Below are 20,861 nucleotides of genomic sequence, written 5' to 3'. Positions count from 1 at the left end.
CCCTCAAGCTATGAGTTTGCTGGAGTAGGGGAGAAGCTAATCAGCAGCTTCCTCATTGCACATCCTCATTTTCTTGGAGCCAATTTTTTCTCAGTCTAATTTTTCTAGAAACAGAAAATAAGAGAGAGTGGTTTGGTTTCTTGAACATCAAATATTCAGAGCTGAACTAACTGAAACCCAACTCAGGGTAGCCTGAACAATGAGTTGTCCTCAACTCCCAACAGATGGCTTAATTTGATGCCTCTGGCCTTGTTTCTCTGCATTTTCCTGCTCTGCATCCTGTTCGTGTCCTCAGTGCGATTCTTTCAGGGGGACAATGTAGTTGCGGCAGCATTGGGCTTCTCACTCACTGGTTGGAGTAAGGGCAGGTGTCTTGCTAGTGGCTCTTCCCTAAGCGTGCAGAAGTATCTTTTCTGTAAGTCCCTGCAAACCTCTCTTATGCCTGCCTAATCCAAATCGGGCCCCTGGCTGGGGGAGGCCCTGCGCTGATTGACTTAGCTTGGCTTCCCGAACCCATCGCTGGAACCAGGGGAGACGACTTCCCTTAGACCAATTGTGCCTACCCTAAGGCTTGGAAGCTTGGGGTGGGTCAGGTTTCCCTGAAGCCCTTGCGTCTGTGGATGGGCCCTGAATAAAGAATAGGCTACTTTTAAGGAGGTAAGTGGAGAGGAGGCAGGGAGGCAGCCTGTGGGCACAAAGTCATCACCTGAACTTGTAGTGCCTGAGTTTTGTTGACTGGGAATCCCCTCTGTAATGCTGCAGGATTTCCTTCCCACTGCTCCCGCCTCCCCTCCCCCACGCAGCTGGGAGTCCTGGCAGTCCCACAGGTTGGTCTGCCCTGGCCTCTGTGCTGCAGTCTGCTCAGGCCCCCCTGCTGTTCTCCGTCCACTGTCCCGCTCCTCTGTCAAATGCTCTTCTCTGCTGAGGACATGGGGGTGGTCTTATAGACTAGGGGAGAATGTCCCTCCCCAGTTGGTGTCATGCCTTGCTGTTAGGCCCCAAGACAGGGCTGCTTGTGCCCTTGACCTCCTAGAGTTCCTGCCTCACTTTTGCAGCCTCTTACTTCCTTCCGTCCTCATCCCCACGTGTGATGGAGTCAGCCCCTCCTCGCCCCCTCCCCCGGGAGCCTCCCATTGCACACGGCTCAGGTACAGTCACTCCTCCATGGCCAGTCTTGCTGAACCCAGCTCTGAGCGGGTCCCACATGGAGCCACTAGTGGAATGGAGGATGTTAAAGGGAGAATTCCTCTGCTAGGCCTGTGAGGGTCATCTGCCTGCTGATGTGCTTGTGCCCTCCAGCCGTGGCCATTCCTGCTCTCTCTTTCCTGTTGATTTCCTCCCAGGTCACAGGAAACCCACAGAAATACCAGGAATAGATGCCAGATTTCTCCTTCACCCTGGGCTTGTTCTTCCTTCCCACTTTCTTGCCTTCTTTTCTTTCTTTTAAAGTTAACATTTAAAATATGTAGTAGGCCGAGCACAGTGGCTCATGCCTGTAATCCCAGCACTTTGGTAGGCCGAGGCAGGTGGATCATTTGAGGTCAGGAGTTCGAGACCAGCCTGGCCAACATAGTGAAACTGTCTCTACTAAAAATACAAAAATTAGCTTGGCATGGTGATGCACGCCTGTAGTCCCAGCTACTCAGGAGGCTGAGACAGGAGAATTGCTTGAACCCAGGAGACAGAGGTTGCAGTGAGCTGAGATCACACCACTGCACTCCAGCCTGGGTGACAGAGTAAGACTCTGTCTTAAAAAAATAAAAAATAGAATGTGTAGTAATGCTCCCCAACCCCCACTGCTGATTTGCTGATTTGAGAAGTAATGTGTTGTTAAAATTTGGAAAATACAAAAAGGTATAAAGAATAAAAGAAAAGTCTCACATAGTCCTGCAGCTCGAGAAAAGCACTGTTTACATTTTGATATTTTTCTTTCCTGCCTTTCCAAGATGCATTGGTGAATACTTTTGGAAATGTGGTTGGGGTATACACAGTTTTGGATCATGTTGCTTTCACTGAACATTAGATTTGAAATTTTTCCATGCCATTAAATATTACTTTACAATATCATCCTTCAGTTACTGCATGAATTTTCTGTTATATAGATTTACCAAGATTTAGTTTTTTATTGTTTTAAACAGTGCAACAGTGAGCATCATGATTATTTTCACAAAATAAAATTTTTGTTTTGTCGGTGTCAGGGGTCTCACTCTGTTGCCCAGGCTGGAGTGTAGTGGTATGATCATGACCCACTACAGCCTTGAACCCCTGGGCTCGAGTGATCCTCCTGCCTCAGTCTCCCGAGTAGGTGGGACCACAGGCATGCGTCACCACACCTAGCTAATTTTTTTGTAGTTTTTGTAGAGATGGGGGTCGTTCCATGTTGCCCAGGCAGGTCTTGAACTTCTGGCCTCAAGCGATCCTCCCACTTCACCCTCCCAAAGTGCTGGGATTACAGGCATGAGCCACCACCCTGGTCCACAAAATAAATTTCTAGAAGTGAAATTGGTTTGCTGATTCATTGCCCAACCTGAGCACTGTCTCTGTTCTCAGGGCACAAGCTTTAAAGTCCCTTTCTCTGCTTAGAGTTCCAATCCCAAGTGAATTCTCCCATCACTCTGTGCCATGGCCCTTGCAGCAGTGCGCCATAAGCTGCCCCCAGGCAGCAGGAAGTCGGGAATGCTTAGGGTCTTTGTCACTGCATGTCCAGTATTGCATGGATCACTTTGTGCCCTGGTACCCTTGGTGACTCCCTTTCAGTGAGAGCCATCTCCAGATCCTTTTGGGGGAATTGCATAGCCCAGAAGCTTTCTCTTAGGTGAATAAGCCCTTATAACTCTCATTGCAGTGGGAAGATGCCAGAAGTGGACTATGTGGTTCTGTCGGAATGGTTTGACTGGATCTTGAGGAACATGGACGTGTCCATTGATTTGATTGGTGAGATGCACCCCTCCCACCTCCCTCTCTGGTCTCTCTCCTGGGCTCCTTGAGGATGTGCTTGGCTGGGCCCCAACCCTTGGGGGCAATGGATGAGGCACTCGACAATTCCTTCCCCATAGGAGTTCAGCCTTCTACCTGAGGGCAGACAGAATTTGGGGCTTCTGGTCTGTCATGGAGAAGAACCTTGGCCTTTGTTCTTTAAAATTCCCTCCCTGGCTCCGCTACTTTCAGACCTCAATCCACTGTGATCTGATAGGTTTTCTAGTTGGTAAAGATCAGGAAGGACAGAGCCTGAACATTCACTGAGACCTGCTTGATGTGAGGCCTGTGCTGAGCTATGTCTATGAACAGAATCCCATTCAGCCTCAAAATGAACCCACGGGGCTGGTGACATGGAAAGAGAATGAAAATCGGGGCTAAGGGTCAGTGGTCAAGCCCAGAGCTGGCCCTCCCTGCCTCCTGCTCGAGCTGTGCAGACCTTCCTCCCGCCTTTGACCATGTGCCTGCTTCGCTTCCAAGCCATGAGCAGAGTCCTGAGAGCCACGTATTCTTTTAACCTCAGTTTATCTTCGGACCAATCCTGAGACTTGTTACCAGAGGTTAAAGAGGAGATGCAGGGAAGAGGAGAAGGTCATTCCACTGGTAAGAGGCCTCTTTGACTTGGTTAAAGACAAACCGGGAAACCACCTCTGTCCAAGCCCGGCTTCCTCTCCTAGCCCCACCCCCATGAGATCATTGTGCCCTTGTCTGCAGAGAGAGAAACGGGAACCAAGTGTATCAGAGGGTGAACTCTGACTTCCTGTTTGGCCAGAGACCCACATGGATGTCCAGATCTGCTTGGCTTCCTGTGGTCGCTGACTCACGGTTTGGCAACCTTCCTGCTTGGAGGCGTTCCCCTCCCCTCCCCACCTGCCCCTCCCCATCTTGGCAGCACCAGGGCTTGTCTGTTCTGCCTCCTGAAGATTGCCTGGCCTTGTGCTTTCTGGGTCCTCCCTAGAATGTGAGTTCCAGGAGGGCAGGACCAGCCCCCTTGTGCACTGCTGCATCCCTAGTGCTCAGCACAGTGCCCAGCACGGAGGCAGTACTCATGCTTAGTAGTGCTTGCCCATTGGAGAGATACCATGCCCCTCTGAGTTCTGCTCAGGCCACACTGACTCTCATGGGGACTCTGCCAGTACAGGCCCGGGCTGTGCTTCTTGCCCTGGTCCTTCCCTCCTCACATCTCCCTCAAAATCCGGCCTCCAGGCGGCTGCGCGGCTGATATTTCCAATACTCATCACCACTTGTGCAATTTTCCAGCCTAGAACCCTTCAGTGCCTTGCTGCTGGCTAGGATGCAGTCCTCACTTTGTAATATGGCTTATGACCCGGCCCCAACTGCCTCTCTGGCATTATCTTCCTCCATTCCTTACTTTCTATGCTCTGGCTGTAAGGAACTGGTTGTGGCCACACACAAACATCCACACGCACAGTGGAGCTATGCAAATGTGCCTTTGCACAGTCGTTTCCTTTGACTTTAAAGTATTACTCAGATGTCACCTTCTCCAGGAAGCCACCCCTGACCTTCTTTCTGTTGTAACCCCCCCAAACCCACCACCTGGCTTTCTGTGATCACAGGCCTTAGGACAGCATACTGACACTATTTGTTTATACCTTTTTTTCCCCATCCCTCAATATCGGCTTTTTAAGATTGGGTCTTACTCTCTCTGTGTCCTCTGCATGTGCCTTGGGGCCTGGTGTCTAGTAGTTGCTCAGTTAGTATTGAACTGAATGTCCCATGAGAAAAGCTGCCTCTGGAGGGAGACAGAAGTTGGGCAAGCATTCAGTGGGGCGTCAGGGGTTCTGAGCTCAGGATAGGCTGGACTGGGGGCCCTGGGAGGCCTATCCAACTCCTGAAGCCCTGCTCAGCCTTGTTTTTCCCTGTTGCCAGCATGATGCATTCCTGCCACGAAGGCCCGGGCTTCATTCTGGGCCGCTCCTTTGAAATCTTGGAGACAAGAATGCTAGGAAGATGGAGTGTAGTAGAATGGGGCCAGGCTGGACCATGCTGTGATGGGCACAGCAGCTCTGCAGTGACCCAGATGCTCCCCAAGCCTGGGGTCCCTCCAAGTTGTGATCCAAGCCATTGTCTTAAGGGTTTAACCAAGTCCATGGGACACATCTGGCTCCTGTTGTCAAGGGAGAGCTGGGCAGCAGATGAAAAGGCAGCTGCAGAGTTGACACGTGAGCCTGTGATGGCGAGTGAAATCTGTGTGAGGAGCCATCCCACTCTGTGCCTGGGAGCCCGAGTATCTGCTCTGCCCCATATGTAGGCCCCATGGCTCGAGAGGGCCTGTGCCCCTTTTCCCTTGGGCTCCGCCACATCAGGCTTTCTGCAGCTGGCGGTCTTTATAGTCTCGAGGGTCTATAGGTTATGAGTTTTTGAGGGGCTAGAAGGGCAAGGGGTGAGGGTCACAGTCCTCTTGGTTGCAAGACAGAGGAGAGGGTTTAGAGGCTGCCTGGGGCTGGGCCCCTGTCTGAAGGAACTGAGGCCCTGCTGCTGCAGAAGTGGCAGTAAATGGGAGAAGCCAGGTGTGGGTCCTGCCTTTTGCCTTGGCTTTGATTCAGGCGCCAGAGGAAGGGCCAGTATTTGTGCCTATGAACCTCCAGTGGAGCAGAGCAGGGTGGCTGGTGACACTTCTGCTGTTGTTTTTGCTCAACCTGGCCACCGAGTGTGCAGCCGCGTCTGCCACTGTCTGCCTGAGCCAGGTTTGCTCTTGCAGGGTTGCTTTGTCCGAGTCGCTGACCGTGGTCGTTGACTATTTTGTCCCCCTCTGCTTGAGACCCTTGGTGGGCGGGGTGTGCCCTGCCCACTCCCGATAGACTGTTTATGTTTCCCTGGCAGGAATACCTGGAAGCAATTCACCATCTCCATGAGGAGTGGCTCATCAAAGGAAGCCTTTTCCCCGTGGCAGCCCCTGTTCTGGTAAGTAAGACTCCCTTACAGGGTACGAGACTGTTCTAGAAAGAGGAGTGACCCAGGTAATGTCAGCCATCTTGCAGACAGGGGAGGGCACAGTCCTTTAGAGTTTGACAACTTGGAAGGAGGAAGGTGGGAAGGCTGGTTCTCTCTCTCCTAGTCCCTGTTTCTGGGCTGAGTCTCAGAGTGAGTTGGCCAGACCCAAGGGAAGGCAGTCTGTGTCAATGCCATCACACCTGGCGGTTGTCACTGATCCAGCATCTTCAGCGAAGACTGTAGACCCGGGCTTCAGTTTTCACCGTTTGGGATGGTGGTTCCTCTGATGTGACCTTCCTTCTTCCGTGGATGACACAGAACCTCATTTCACCTTTGTTTGGTGACTCAGGTCATCAGAAGGAATGTCAGTGTCTGGTCTGGGCTGTCACACAGTGATGCCCTTAGGAAGTGCTGAGGTGTGGAACTGTCTGTCCTGCCCACTAATGTCTCTGCATTCCTGTGTTTACTTTTTACAGTAACCCTCCTTTCTCTTGCTGCCATGTGTCATTTCTGACTGATATTGATGTGTCTGCCCCGTCAGCATTTCCTCACTTCCCCATCCTTGTTTTCCAGTTTGCTGTTTCCAGATTTCTTTACTCACACAAATGCGCAGTGGCCCAGATGCTCCCAAAAAATGTGGAGTCTGGGGTCCCTCTGAGTTTTGATTGGAGGGAACCTAAGATGGTTACATATACAACATGGGATGGGCTGTGAGGCAGGGCTGTGTGCAAGCTTTTGTGCATGGCTATAGGAACAATGTTTGATGGACTGTGAGGCAGGACTATGCATCAGCTTTTGTGCGTGGCCATAGGAACATCTGTTTGGGCTCAAACACTTCTGCTCATGGCTCTTGTAGGCAGTGAGGTTCTGGAAGGTGAGATATTACTGTAGTAGTTTTTTGTTTGTTTGTTTTTGAGACAGAGTCTCGCTCTGTTGCCCAGGCTGGAATGCAGAGACAGTCTCGGCTTGCTGCAACCTCTGCCTCCTGGGTTCAAGTGATTCTCTTGCCTCAGCCTCCCGAGTAGCTGGGACTATAGGCGCATACCACCATGCGTGACTGATTTTTTATATTTTTTGTAGAGATGGGGTTTTGCCATGTTGGCCAGGCTGGTCTCAAACTCCTGGCCTCAAGTGATCTGTCTGCCTCGGCCTCCCCAAATTCTGGGATTACAGGCATGAGCCACTGCACCCGGCCTACTGTAGTAGATTTTTAAATAAGTACAGTTTATTTTTCTCCCTCAAGGAGAGTAGAAAGTGATGAGGGAAAAAAACAAGTTCATGAGCTTACAGGGTCTTACTATGTTGCCCAGGCTGGTCTCAAACTCCTGGGCTCGTATCATCTTCAGGTGTCAGCCTCCCAAAGTGCTTGGATAATAGACATGAGCCACCATACCTGGCTCTTATAGTACATTCTTAAGTGAAAACCTCATTGGAAATGTAGATTGCCCTAGAGCTGAGAGCAATTTGGCTCTAACCTTCCTTTTTATCTGCCTACAACCTTCTCTGTGCCCCCTGCCCCCTGCCCCCTGCTGCCTGCTTCCATCTCTCTCTCTCCAGCTGTGAAGGGAGGATGCTGCTGAGGTCAGTGCAGCCCTGTGACCCATGTTTCTAATTTCCAGGTGATTGAGGCTGACCACCACATGGAGAGGATGTTAGAACTCTTTGAACAAAATCGGGATCGAATATTAACTCCAGAGAATCGGAAGCTTGGCCCATAGGAGGCAAAAGGTCTCTGGATCATGTCTGAAAAATGCCTGCTGCTGCCAACTTAGCTATTATGAGCAGTGTGGAAAAACTTGCTCCCAGGAGGGCTTTGTGTCTGGCCAGCTTGATTTTCCTAATGGTCTCATCTCCTTTGCTAGTGTCTTTGTCATAAGTCTCTGGCCCTCGTGGGTAAGTGACAAATGGGACCAATGGGTTTGCCAAGCCCTTTGCTGTTCGCAGCCTCACATTCCCCCGGTGCCTCTTCCAGTGGCTTCGTGCTGCCGAGTTGCTTTCATGAAGCCCTTAGGGAGAGCACCTGCTGTGTGCCTGACGTCATGCTGGAGCTGTGTACCAATCATCTCAGCCTTCATCAGGAGGCTGAGGTAGGAGTCTTATGTCCCAGGTGAGGAATTTGAAGCTCAGAAAGATTGAGGGCTCCCCAGAGGTCACACAGCCAGTGTGCAGTGGAGCTGGCACCATTCAGACTTTCAGACAACTCTGCAACTTTCCTTTGCCCTGGCTGCCTCCTCCTGAGAACTGTTCCCCACCACCCTGCCTCTTCTGGTTGGAGGCTTTCATGTCTCTTTGGGGAGAGCTGGCAGTGTGTGGAGCCGATAACATTTTCTCAATGTTGAGCAGTTCCCAAGGACAGTCAGTATTTCTAGACTTTCACAAAATTGTGCTGCGTTTGACTGGAGCCCTGTGTTCAGTGGTTTCCCGGCCTGAGGCCACTGCAGGCCCATCTACCACGTCCTCATGTGGATGTTGAGGACCTTAGGAGATTCACATGCTGGCTCCTGAATGGTGCTCTGTCTCCTTGGTGATGAAGGTCCTGCTTGAGCTGCTGCCAACTCCATGTCAGGGAAGTCACTTTTGGTGTGTGGCTGGTTTGTCCAGAGTCAAGTGGAGGCAAGGGGCAGCCAGCCCTGGCTTCCAAGCCTCCCGTACTATCTGTGTCCTTGTATAAGGAGCTTTGCTCTTGGAATTACTGAAAGTCTGTGGCCCAAGGGAGAGGCACAAGTGGCCTTAAGTCTTTTTGAAATGTTCTTTCATCCAGGGGAATGCCTCGAGCCATAGAGCCTGAAATCATCTTTGTTGATTCAGAAAATACGTTAACTTCACTCAGCTGGAACTGCGTTGAAAGCGAGGCTGTCCCTTGGATCAAGCAGAAAACAAGAGAAAGAAAGAACATTCCCTTTGGGGACAGTCGGGAAAGCTGGGATTTGCAAATAAAGGCTCTGGAAGCATTGCTAGTCCTGAAGCTTTGGAGGTGGGCAGAGTGAGCTTCAAGAAGACTGGATGCAAACCCTGGGAAGGATTAAGGCTCAACTCTGGAGAAAGAGGCCATGGGCTCTCAGAGCAGCCGTTAGCTGTAAATAGAGGTAGCAAGGCCACTCCCAGGGCCCTGTGAGTATGGACACCTGTACGTGCAGTGCTCCAACTCTGCAGAGGTGCCAAGTGACCCTGCTGGACCAGTCCCAGAGAGTTAAGAACTCAAGGCCTTCAACTCCTGGTTCTTCCTGTTCGGACTAGTTCTTGTGCCATTGGCAGGATGAGAGGCAGCAGCCAGGCAGGAGCTGTGTCTAGCAACACCTGTAGCCCACGTGCTGCTAATTAGCTGGAAAACTGGGGAAGGCAGAACCTTTGCTACCAGGAATCTTGACATGTGGGGTCCATCTTGAGAATTTGTAAATGAACAATCCAGTATTTCCCCTAGGCTCATTTTGCGCATCCATTTTCGGGGAAATGTGATTTCTCTTTTTTTTTTTTCCACTTTTTTTTTTTTGCCCAAGGCACAATCTCAAGAGATCCTGAGAACATGTACCCATGATTTTTCTCTTACTCTATGATACCCAGTTACTCCTTCACCTAAGCCCTGTTGTTGATTTTGAAGTGCTTCCTGGGCCAGTGATTTTAGCTCCTGCCAGCATCCTTTTGCCAGTAGAGTAACATGTTTTTATTTTTCAAATCCCATGTTTCCTAACATGGAATGTATGGATCCAAGAAGAGCCTGCTGTCTTCCCTGCCTTCCACCTTGGAGAGGAGGCTGGGTGCATCAGCAGTGGCCAGGGCAAGTCGCAAAAACCTCCCATCCTAGAGACCATACCTGAAACGGCTGAAACCAGCTTGCACAAGGGCTGCTGTCCCCCTGTGGCAGGCAGAGCTGGTGGGGGCAAGGGCCACAGAGCAGTCATAGACACTGTGGACCGGGGCAGGAGAAGGACAGATGGGACATGGGCACAATGGGGCCTTGTCCTTAGAGCACTCGGGGGTCCTCCCCAGAGACTCCTGGCCGTGGCTGGGAGGGGCATGGCAGGGACTGGCATCCCTGTAAAGCCAGAGGGGCCACCCAGGGCAGTGACATTCCAGATGTGTTGGGCCCACCCCATCCTTGCTTTGAGACTGTAGTTCCATGGGGACATGAAATCAGTACACGCCAGAGCTGCTCAGCTGCTCTACCTCTTGCTGACTTTTTAAAAATGTTGCACGTCATATACATTAGTGTTTATTCCAGTTTTTATTTAAGCTTTTTGACTGTACATGTAAAATATGTGATTATAACCGTTTAAAAATATCTTATGTACCTGTTTTTTTTGGGAACTAGATAGAAATATATTTATCTTTTACACAAAAGAAGTGTGTAGTGGGGTGGTCTCGGGCTTTGTGGTGGCTTAGTGGCCAGCGGGGTCCCAGGCTCTTCCCACCTTTCTCTTTTGGTTCCACCTCTTGGCTCCTGGCTTCCTTCTTCCGGGGCCTGACTGTCCAGGATGGTGCCTGGAACTCCTGCTCTGGCCACGGTTGGCATCAGAGCCCACTGCTCCCCATCCACACTGTAATCCAGATGCTGATAATGTCCTTTTCCAAGGCATAACTAAGATAAGTTGGAAGGTTCCTACAAGGCTTTGCTAGAGGCCCTGGGAGGTGGGGGAAAGGCAAGAGGGCAGTGCCCACCCGCAGACCCGGTCACATGACCTGGCATCAGCGCTGCGGAGTCCTCTGGGCCTCACCTCCCTCTCCCCTCTGCTCCCACGTCATCCCACCCTCATCCTCACCCTCACCATCCCTGTCCCGCACCATAATGTCCCTTGTGAGGCCTAACCCTGTGAGGAATGAAACCACCTTGTCCTTGTTCCAATGACATGAGTGACCGAATTTACAAACGAGTGAATGTGGGCCTCTGGAAACATTACCCAGCTTGTTTTTGCCTTTCACTTTCTCTTTCTACCCCTTTCATTTCCGTAGGAGCCCTTCACCTAGATGAGAAGGGTCCCCCCGCCTGGGGAATATATCAGTCAGAACAATCTTCCTGCAGACTCGCACCATTAGACCTGAGACGGTGGTGCCATTTAAACCTCAGAGCAGGTAAAAGGTGGTCCTGAAACCTATCTACCCACAGGGTACTATGGAATCTGAATCACTTGTGTTTTCCTAGAGCCCTGGGGTGGGGAGCTCCCTCAAGTGTTCACGTGTGTGTGGAATGAGGAACACCCATCTCCTTGGCCCTCTCCACCCTGAAGAGTTAGTTATTAAAATAATTGACAAGCTCTTGCAAATGTCAGTCATCCATTGTTCAGAATGGAATAGTAATAATACATCCCTGGCTGCTCTGGGCTTGGCCAGAATTACTGAAGGCCTCAGGGTTACTGGCACACACTTTCTTTTCCTGATAATCCCATCCCCTCAGCTTCCCTAAGGCTGGAGTGAATTTCGTGTTCCTCTAGTTTACATAAGACAGTGAACTTGGCAGAAGCTATCATTAAACAGAAGCTAAGAGAAAGCCTATGTCATGGAATCCAGAATGTGTATTGCATTTATGGCTGTCCACAGAAGCTGTCTTGAATTTCTTTCTGTGTTTCTTCTTTTTCTGTTTACCAGACTGGGCTCTGGGCTCTGTGGAACACAGGTGTCCTGGGAGATAGTTAATCATTACAAAATATTGGAAACAATCTAAAGATGCATATATAAGAGAGTGGTTAAGTAAACCATTTTCCATTCACATGATGGAGTACTATTCAGCTGTACAGAAGAATGAGGAAGATCTCGGAATAGATATGAAATAATTTCTAGGACATAAAGTTATATGAAAAAAGCAATGCCCAAATGAGTATCTATAGTTTGCTATAGATACTTTGTGTTAGAAAGTAGAGAGTCCGGGTGCGGTGGCTTATGCCTGTAATCCCAGCACTTTGGGAGGTGGGTGGATCACCTGAGGTCAGGAGTTCAAGACCAGCCTGCAACATGGCAAAACCCCATCTCTACTAAAAATACAAAAAAATTAGCCAGGCGTGGTGGTGGGTGCCTGTAATCCCAGCTACTTGAGAGGCTGAGGCAAGAGAATCACTTGAACCCAGGAGGTGGAGGCTGCAGTGAGCCGAGACCACGCCATTGCATTCTAGCCTGGGCAACAAGAATGAAACTCCATCTCGAAAAATAAATTTAAAAAAAAAGCGATAGAAGAAAATAAACAGATGCAAAGGAAATATAGGAAGGACACCCAGAGACAAAAATAAGTTGGTGGGAAAAGCCTGGAAAGAAGGAAAGGATGGGACTGGGCTACAGGGATGAGAAGGGAATGAAACTTCTCTGAAATATGTTTTTATTTTTATTTTTTTGAGACAGGGTCTCACCGTGTCGCCCAGGCTGGAGTGCAGTGGTATGTTCTTGGCTCACTGCAGCTCCGCCTCTCGGGCTCAAGTGATTCTCGTGCCTCAGCCTCCTGAGTAGCTGGGATTACAGGTGTGTGCCACCACGCCTGGCTAATTTTTGTACTTTTAGTAGAGACAGGGTTTCCCCAAGTTGGCCTGGCTAGTCTCAAACTCCTGACCTCAGGTGACATGCTCGCCTTGGTCTCCCAAAGGGCTGGGATTAGTGAACCACTGTGCCCAGCCTGAAATGTCTTTTTCTATAACTGTGTTACATACTGTGACACAGCAATGTTTCACATACTGCCAAAATAAATAAGAGCAACCAGGATGTGGAAAACAGAAAACAAATAATTACAGATGAACTCCACTATACCACAGGTGAGTAACATAACCATACCAAAGAGGCAGGAAAGAACAGAACTAACATATAACTATGGAAAACAGTATCTTTACTGGATATGGTAAGAGTAAAGGCAAAAATTTCTGAACATAAAAGTTGTATAGTTATTAAAAGTGTTTCTCGACCATGCATGGTGGCTCACACCTGTAATCCCAGCACTTCGGGAGGCCAGGGTGGGTGGATCACCTGAGGTCAGGAGTTAGAGACCAGCCTGGCCAACATGGTGAAACCCTGTCTCTACTAAAAATACAAAAATTAGCCAGGTGTGGTGGTACATGCCTGTAATTCCAGCTATGTCGGGAGGCTGAGGCATGAGAATTGCTTGAACCCAGGAGGCAGAGGTTGCAATGGGGGAAAAAAAAAAGCTGTTTCTCACAGGAATATAGGTTAGTGATTCCGAAACTATGTATACTAAAGTTGAACAAACAAGTAAATAGATTGTAGACTATGAGGGCTGGATTTCTTCGTTGGTGAAAGAGGTTATAAATAATAGAGAGGGGGCTAGAATAAACCCTGTGGTGCTGTGTTAGAATAGGAGATGTTAGTCTAAACTCATGATTTTAAAATTTTAGGCTCTAGTGGCTCACCCTTGTAATCCCAGCACTTCAGGAGGCCAAGGCAGGTGAATTGCTTGAGCCCAGGAGTTAGAGATCAGCCTGGGCAACATGGCAAAACCCCGTCTCTACAAAAAAAACAAAAATTAGCCAGGTGTGATGGTGTGTGCCTGTAGTCCCAGCTACTTGGGAGGCTGCGGTGTGAGAATAGATTGAGTCCAGGGGTTCAAGGCTGCTGAGAGCTGTGATTGTACCACTGCACTCCAGCCTGGGTAACTAAGCAAGTCCCTGTCTCTAAATAAATAATAAATAAAATTATATATAGGTAGATAGATATACAGAAATATAGATCCGTGTGTATGCTTATGTGTGCTTAGTACACATACCTATGTTTCCTAGCTCTGTCCTGAGTGGGTCTAGAAGCAATGGCACCCAGTAACAGTGAGCACACCTGGTACCCAGTTCTTGGTCTCTAAACATCATTCTCCTGTAAAAGGAACCAGGGCTCCTAGGAGATGTTGTTGATTCCAGGGATGCCACAGGGGAATGGCAAGATGAGCCTAGAATATCTTGTGGTGCTAGAAAGAAGGTGCAGGGGGGTTGGGGGTGACGGAACCATGTCAAGGGAATGGAGCTTGCCTGAAGTTCCTAATGGCCAAAGCTGGACCAGTTGGAGGAAAAAATAAATTACGATAGTATTGGATTCTAACACATAGACTAAAATAAATATCCACGAATCCATGCTGATATAAACAAACAATTAAAGAAATAAACAAGGAAGAAAGGGAGTGCTTCCTTATAATAGATTTCCAGTTAATACACATAAAAGGCAAGAGAGAAACAGAGACTTGCCATTACACAAACACCACGGTTAAAAATATCACAGGCTAGGTGCGGTGGCTCATGCGTGTAATCCCAGCACTTTGGGAGGCCGAGGCGGGTAGATCATGAAGTCAGCAGATCCAGACCATCCTGGCTAACACAGTGAAACCCCGTCTCTACTAAAAATGCAAAACAATTAGCTGGGTATGGTGGTGGGCGCCTGTAGTCCCAGCTACTCTGGAGGCTGACGCAGGAGAATGGTGTGAACCTGGGAGGCGGAGCTTGCAGTGAGCCGAGATGGTGCCATTGCACTCCAGCCTGGGCGACAGAACGAGACTCTGCCTAAAAAAAAAAAAAAAAAAAAAAAAATATATATATATATATATATATATACACACACACACACATATATTTTATATATATACACATGTATATACACACACACACACAAGATTTACCTGTCGATACTAAAATTAGTGGACTGAAGTTTGAGGAGAAACAAGATTTGCATAGTTTCTGTTTTCCGCAATATTATTTATCAAGTAAAAAGGGAAAGAAAGTAACTAATTTGACAGTGGAGATGGCAACCCCATAGACACCAGCTTAATAAGTGATCAAGGTGATAAGATGTAGTAACATCATGAAGCCTTTACGAAGACGCACTGAAGACAGCATCATCTTTTTTTTTTTTTTTTTTTCTTTTGAGACAGGGTCTCGCTCTGTCACCCAGGCTGGAATGCAGTGACACAATCACAGCTCACTGCAGCCTCGACCTCCTGGGCTCAGGTGATCCTCCTCAGCTTCCTGGGGAGCTGGGGCTACAGGTGCATGCCACCAGTCCTGGATAATTTTTGGTATTTTTTGTAGAGTAGAGCTTTTGTCATGTTGCCCAGGCTGGACTCGAACTCCTGAGCTCAAGTGATCTGCCTGCCTTGGCCTCTGAAAGTGCTGGGATTACCGTGTGAGCCATTGTGCCTGGCAGTATCTTTTTTTTTGTTGTTGTGGTATCCTTGCCAGAACTGCATACTTGACTCCAGTAATAAGAAGGCACCAGACAAACCCAAATGGAGGGCCATTCAACAAAATAACTGATTGGAAAAAGCTCTTTAAAAGCACCAAGATCATGTTAGACAAGGAAAAAACTGAAGAACTATTATAGACTGGAGGAGACAAAGGAAAATACACAAATGCAATGTGGGATCCTGGATAGGCTCCTGGAATAGAGAAAGGATATTAATAGAACACTGGGAAACTTAAATAATGTTTGTAATATAGTTAATAACATTGTATCAATATTAATTTCCTGTTCTTGATCGTTATATTATGGTTACATAAGATGTCAACTTCAGTGCAATGTGGGATCCTGTATATGCTCCTGGAATAGAGAAAGGATATTAATGGAACACTGGGGAAACTTAAATAATGTTTGTAGTATAGTTAATAACATTGTATCAATATTAATTTCCTGTTGTTGATCATTATACTATGGTTACATAAGATGTCAGCTTCAGGAGAAGCAGGGCCAGGAGTGGAAAGGAGTTCTTTGTACTATTTTGCAACTTTTCTCTCGGTCTAAAATTAGTTAGAATAATGCCCTTCATGGGAAATAAAGGCAGAGCACAACACTGTAAATATTACAATCCCAAATGTTTAATATATGCATATATAGAAAAAAGACTGGGAGGAATTGCAGGAATCTGGTGATGTTCGGTATCTCTGAATGGTAGAAATTATGGTAATGTTTGCTTTTGTTTTCATATTCATCTGTACTTTTTAAGTTTTCTGCTCATTTGATGGTTTAATATGATGGATCCTTGGAAATAATGGTGAATGAGACAAGATGAAGTTTATCTCTCATGGAGTTTATCTTCTAGTGGGGGGAAATGGAAAATGAATACATGAGTTCAAATCTTTGTGCAGAAAATTAAACTAAGCTGATGTGATAGAGAGAGGATTGGTCAGAGGGGGCCTCTGAGAAGGTGACGTTTAAGGGGAGATGTGAATAACAAGAAAGAGAACATGGCAGGGTGGGGTAGGGAGACAGAGCGGAGGGAACAGTCTGTGCAGAGGCTGGGAATAGGGCCAGGCTCAGCATGTTCCAGAACCTTGCAGAAGCCAGGGTGGCTTTGGCTACAGTGGACATTGGGGAAGGGACCTGAGATGAGTTCAGAGGGGAAGTGAGAGGCTGAGCCTGGAACTTGATATGGCCTTAGGCACCCCTGGAGGGAACTGAACCCATGAGGATCATGATCAAATGTTTTTTTTTTAAACATTTTTATTTTATTATTATTATTTTTAAATATATAGAGATGGAGTCTTTTTATATCGCCCAGGCTGGTCCCAAAATCCTGGACTCAAGCAATCCTCCCATCTTAGCTTCCCAAAGTGCTGGTATTACAGGCATGCGCCACCATGCACAGCCCTAATGTAGGTTTTAACAGAATCTTTCAGCATTTAGGTGGAGCACAGGCTGCAGAAGGCTGGCAGCCTCCAGGGACGTGAGTGAGAGACGATGGTGAATTTGATTACTGTGGAAGGAGGTGGGAAGGGGTTGGATTCAGACTCTCTTGTGAAAGAGAGGAGCTAGGAATTGGATGAAGGATGTGATAGAGAGAGCGGGGGGAGGAGGAGAGAGAGAGATGTCAGGCAAGGGTGATGTCTGCATTGGATTGGAGTGAGTGGATGGTGGACTCATTTACCCAGATGGGGAATGTGGGAGGGGCAGGCTTAGTGAAGTGAGCAAAAGTTCTGTTTTAGTTTGGAATAAGCATGTTTATTATGTTAATGGTCAGAAAAGAATGAATAAAAATAAAAAGTAATTAGCTCGCCTTTCCTGCCCCTGGAATCCTTGGCCTAAGTTGCTCTCCCAGGCTCCTTTGCTGCAGGTCAGGTGCCCTGGGGGATATGCCTTGGAGTGGCTGTCATGGTTCCACGCTGATGCAGCCTCTTGCCTCATCTTTCTCCTGAGATTGCTGACCTGTTCTGCCTCCCGATCAGCCTGTTCTTTTTTTTTTTCCCCCCCATTTATTTATTTTTATTTTAAGAGACAGGGTCTCACTCTGTCATCCAGGCTGGAGTGCAGTGGTGTAATCATAGCTCACTCCTGCCTTGAGCTCCTGGGCTCAAGCATTCCTCCCATCTCAGCCTTCTGAGTAGCTGAGACTACATGGCTGGCTAATTTTTAAAAATTTTTTATAGGGACAAGGTCTTGTGCTATGTTGTCCGGGCTGGTCTCAAACTCCTGGGCTCAAGTGATCCTCCCATCTTGGCCTCCCAAAGTGCTGGGATTATAGGTATAAGCCACCGCACCTGGCCCTACTTGTTTTTGATGTTCCTGATGGAGGCTTGTGGCTGGGGTGTGGCTCCCTCACTTTCCCCATAATGCTCTACATCCTGACAGCTCTCCAGCTTGGCTGTGGGCTACCAGATGCTGTGCTAAGTGATTAGGATGGATGGATGGATGGATGAATGGATGGTTGCATGGATGAATGACTGGCTGGATAGAAGGAAGGAAGGAAGGAAGGAAGGATTGAGGGAGGGAGGGTGGGAGGTGTGGATGGATGTATGGAAGAATGGATGGATGGATGGTTGGATGGAGGGAAGGAAGGCAGAAAGGAAGGAAAGGAAGGGAAGGGAGGGAAGGAAGGAAGGAAATAAGGAAGGAAGGAAGGATCAAGGGCAGGAGAGAGGTGGGAGGCAGGGATGGATGGATGGTTGGATGGATGAGTGGGTGACTAACCAGCGTGCCCTGTGCTGCCCAGTGCATACTGCTTCCTGATTTGTGTCTCAAAAAGCCTGTGTAGGGGCTGTCTTAGTGGACGACTCTCTCTGACTTGGATGGAGGTGGAGCCAAAGCTTTTAAAATCCTTCCAGCCTGAGGCCTCATCTTGGTCTTAAGGACTGAAAGTGATGTGGTTATATGCTCAGTTTCAGGGAGAGCAAAGGCAGGTACCAACATTTATTACACCCTGCTTTGCACCCTGAAGGGAACTTCACCTATTTAATGTTTCCCGTTTCACAGATGGGAAGCCCTAGAGGCCGTCCCTGGGTTAATGACACCTGCCACCGCGTAGAGAAGCCCATGGTTGGAGGAGGATGCCCTCTGTTGGGATCTCAATGAGGAATGACTAAGGGATGTGTATGTGCATGTGCCGTGCCTGAATGTACCCACTTGTGTGCATGTGTGCATGTATATGTGTACATAAAGGGGCAGGAGATGGCAGGTAGAGGGGTGCCCCCACTCCTGGGTGGAGAGCAGGCATGAGAGCTGACCCTGAGCTCCCAACAAACTAGCCGAGAGAAAAGGGAGGCCAGTAGTGGATCCTAGATGAATTAAGGGTGTACTACACATCCAGTTGTCTACACATCTCTGCCCTCTTTATTTGCACTGTGACAGGTGGAATGGGTCTGAAGGCTGCTGAGGGAAGCAGCTGCTTAGAGCTGCAGGATGACTTACCCAGGGTCACACAACTGACCTGGGACATGAAGGCGACAGAAAGCCTAAAGGGAGGGACCCTTCTCTGGGTCGGTCTCTAATGGGCTCTGAGCACACCTCACCTCACTAACTCTTCCCAGCTTCCTGGGAAGACGTCTGACCATAGTCACTTTACAGATGAGGAAAACGAGGCTCAGAGAGGTGGAGTGAGTTGCCCAAGGTCACACAAGCCATCGATGGCAGGGCTGGAATTTGAGCGCTTTTGGGGTTAGCAGATTGGCTCCTGTGCCTCACAAGCAAGCTATAGGTTTGGCCACTCTTCCCCTGTGCCCTGCTTCTCCTCCCGTGCCGTGATCCCAGGTCTAGCTCCTCTCCCAGCAGTCACTTCCTGGTGGACATCGCAGTGAGAGTTATTTGCTTATTCAGGGTGCCTGCCTTGTACCAGCCAGAGTTGACTCCGTCAGCCATTGCTGGGATGGTGTCTTTGGGTGGGAACTGGTGTCACCAGCCCCCACTGGGGGGTATAGTGGGTGTTGGGGGACTCTCATCCATGCAGGGGAGCCTGGGTAGACCTCCAGAGCGGAGTGACTCCACTTCCTGGGCTGCCATCATCACCAGTTGACTCTGGCCCCATGAGAGGCCCTAGTTGTCCATCTTCCTCCACCCCAGGGCACAGGCTGCCTCTATGATGGCCTGCAGGAGTTGAGGGGCCCAGAAGGTGGGGGAAGCACGCACAGAGCTCATTCCTCTCTGAAGAGGTGCTGGGAGGTGCGGCATCTGTTCTGGGGCTGGCCAGCTCCAGCCATGCTTGTGGCTTCTGGTCTAAGGACTACCCTGGAGATTGGGGACCTGGTGTTGGGCAGAGCTGGCTGAGAATGGTGACTTCTCTGCTCTCAAGAACTGCATCTGAGACCAGGGACTGCTCCCTGCTGCACCCTGAGGCGGTGACCACCTCACCCGAGGAAGGGCCAGGGGCCAGGGCTAGGCCTGAGAGTTGGTTTCCCTTCAGGCTTCTCAGGAAAATGTCCTTGGGAAACCAGGGCATCCAGTGTAAGACAGGGTCACTGAAGCAAGGCAGGACCTCCTCACTGTCCAAGCATGTGCTGGCATGGCACTGGGGGCCCCAGGGGACTGGGGAGCTGTTGGGGAGGCTGTTGGGGGCTGTCGAGACCTCAGATGGGCTCAGAGCCATGGGCAGAGGTCTCTGGTCAGCAGTGCCCTCTGCCAGGGCCCTCTTGGGTCCCACCCCTTCTGAGGGACCTTGCTGTGGTCCCCCAGAACCTGGGCCTGGCTGAACCCCCTCGAGGCAGCTGCAGGGCTTCACCAGCCTTTTCTCTGAGTTGTGCCTGCTGTGAGGCCTGGCAAGTTCCTCTGTGCCCAGCTCAAGCACCTGTGTGCCCGTGGTTCTAAGAACGGCCTCACATGAGACCCTCGCCAGGAAGATCTCGAACACCATCTGCTTGATGTCCTCTTTACTGATGGCCTGGACCAGTGAGAACTCAGACTCCAAGGTGGTCATGTAGCCCAGCCTGCCCAGGATGGTGTCCACTGTGTGTCTGGAAAGCACAGATCGCACCCAGCAGGTAAAGCTCCCAGTGTACATCTAGAACAGACAAGGGAGCTTGTTAGGAGTGGGACAGGCCTCAGCAGAGTGGCTGAGAGGGGCCAGGCCAGGCAGGATCAAGGGTTGGTGCTGAGGGACACCAGGGGCTCCTGAGAAGCACGTGGGTGAGGGCATTTGGCCAAAGGAAAGCCTGGTCCATGATCACATTATCCTCTGTCCCCTTTTACAGAGGGGTACACTGAGGCTCAAAGACAAAGCAGGATCTGTCCAAAGACACACAGAAAGTGGCTGGGTGTGGTGGCTCATGCCTGTAATCCCAGCACTTTGGGAGGTCAAGGTGGGTGGATCACCTGAGGTCAGGAGTTGGAGACCAGCCTGACCAACACGGTGAAACCCTATCTCTACTAAAAATTCAAGATTAACCAGGTGCGGTGGTGGGCGCCTGTAATTCCAGCTACTTGGGAGGCTGAGGCAGGAGAATCGCTTGAAATCAGGAGGTGGAGGTTGCAGTGAGCTGAGATGGCACCACTGCACTCCAGCCTGGGCCGCAGAGTGAGACTTCATCTCAAACAAACAAAAAACAAAACAAAAAAAAAACGCAGAAAGATAGTGACTGAGTTGGGGTAAGGCTCTAGGTATCCCACCTCCCAGCCTAGCAGTCAGGGCCTGGAGCAGGAAGAGATTAAAACTCTCTGGTAGAGACCGAGTGCGATGGCTCACGTCTGTAAACCCAACACTTTGGGAGGCTGAGGCAGGCAGATCACTTCAGGTCAGGAGTTTGCGACCAGCCTGGGCAACATGGTGA

At 49.4% G+C, this 20,861-nt stretch overlaps 2 protein-coding genes across 8 annotated transcripts in view; one reads left to right on the top strand and one right to left on the bottom strand.

Annotated features, from left to right (window-relative positions):
* Positions 1-10,210, top strand: part of TK2 (thymidine kinase 2) — a 45,924-nt gene extending 35,714 nt beyond the window's left edge. For 4 of the 6 annotated variants that reach the window (XM_033218680.1, XM_033218682.1, XM_033218684.1 and 1 more), the window contains 4 exons: positions 2,846-2,934; positions 3,500-3,579; positions 5,821-5,901; positions 7,551-10,210. In XM_033218680.1, coding sequence (XP_033074571.1) covers positions 2,846-2,934; positions 3,500-3,579; positions 5,821-5,901; positions 7,551-7,649 — 349 coding nt within the window. In that variant the 3' untranslated portion in view covers positions 7,650-10,210. The remainder of the gene's footprint in view (positions 1-2,845; positions 2,935-3,499; positions 3,580-5,820; positions 5,902-7,550) is intronic. The other 2 variants (XR_004438942.1, XM_033218679.1) reach the window with 2 other exon arrangements.
* Positions 10,211-17,682: 7,472 nt separating this feature from the next.
* BEAN1 (brain expressed associated with NEDD4 1) overlaps positions 17,683-20,861 on the bottom strand; it is a 73,490-nt gene continuing 70,311 nt past the window's right edge. Inside the window, exon 6 of one of the 2 annotated variants that reach the window (XM_033218678.1) lies at positions 17,683-20,095. In XM_033218678.1, the coding sequence (XP_033074569.1) occupies positions 19,322-20,095 (774 nt within the window). In that variant the 3' untranslated portion in view covers positions 17,683-19,321. The remainder of the gene's footprint in view (positions 20,096-20,861) is intronic. The other variant, XM_033218676.1, reaches the window with a different exon arrangement.

This window comes from Trachypithecus francoisi, unplaced genomic scaffold (genome assembly GCF_009764315.1).
Source record: "Trachypithecus francoisi isolate TF-2019V2 unplaced genomic scaffold, Tfra_2.0 Lachesis_group10, whole genome shotgun sequence".
NCBI lineage: Eukaryota > Metazoa > Chordata > Mammalia > Primates > Cercopithecidae > Trachypithecus > Trachypithecus francoisi.
The sequence above is the reverse complement of the archived record's forward strand: the minus strand, read 5'-3'. Positions and strand labels throughout refer to the sequence as shown.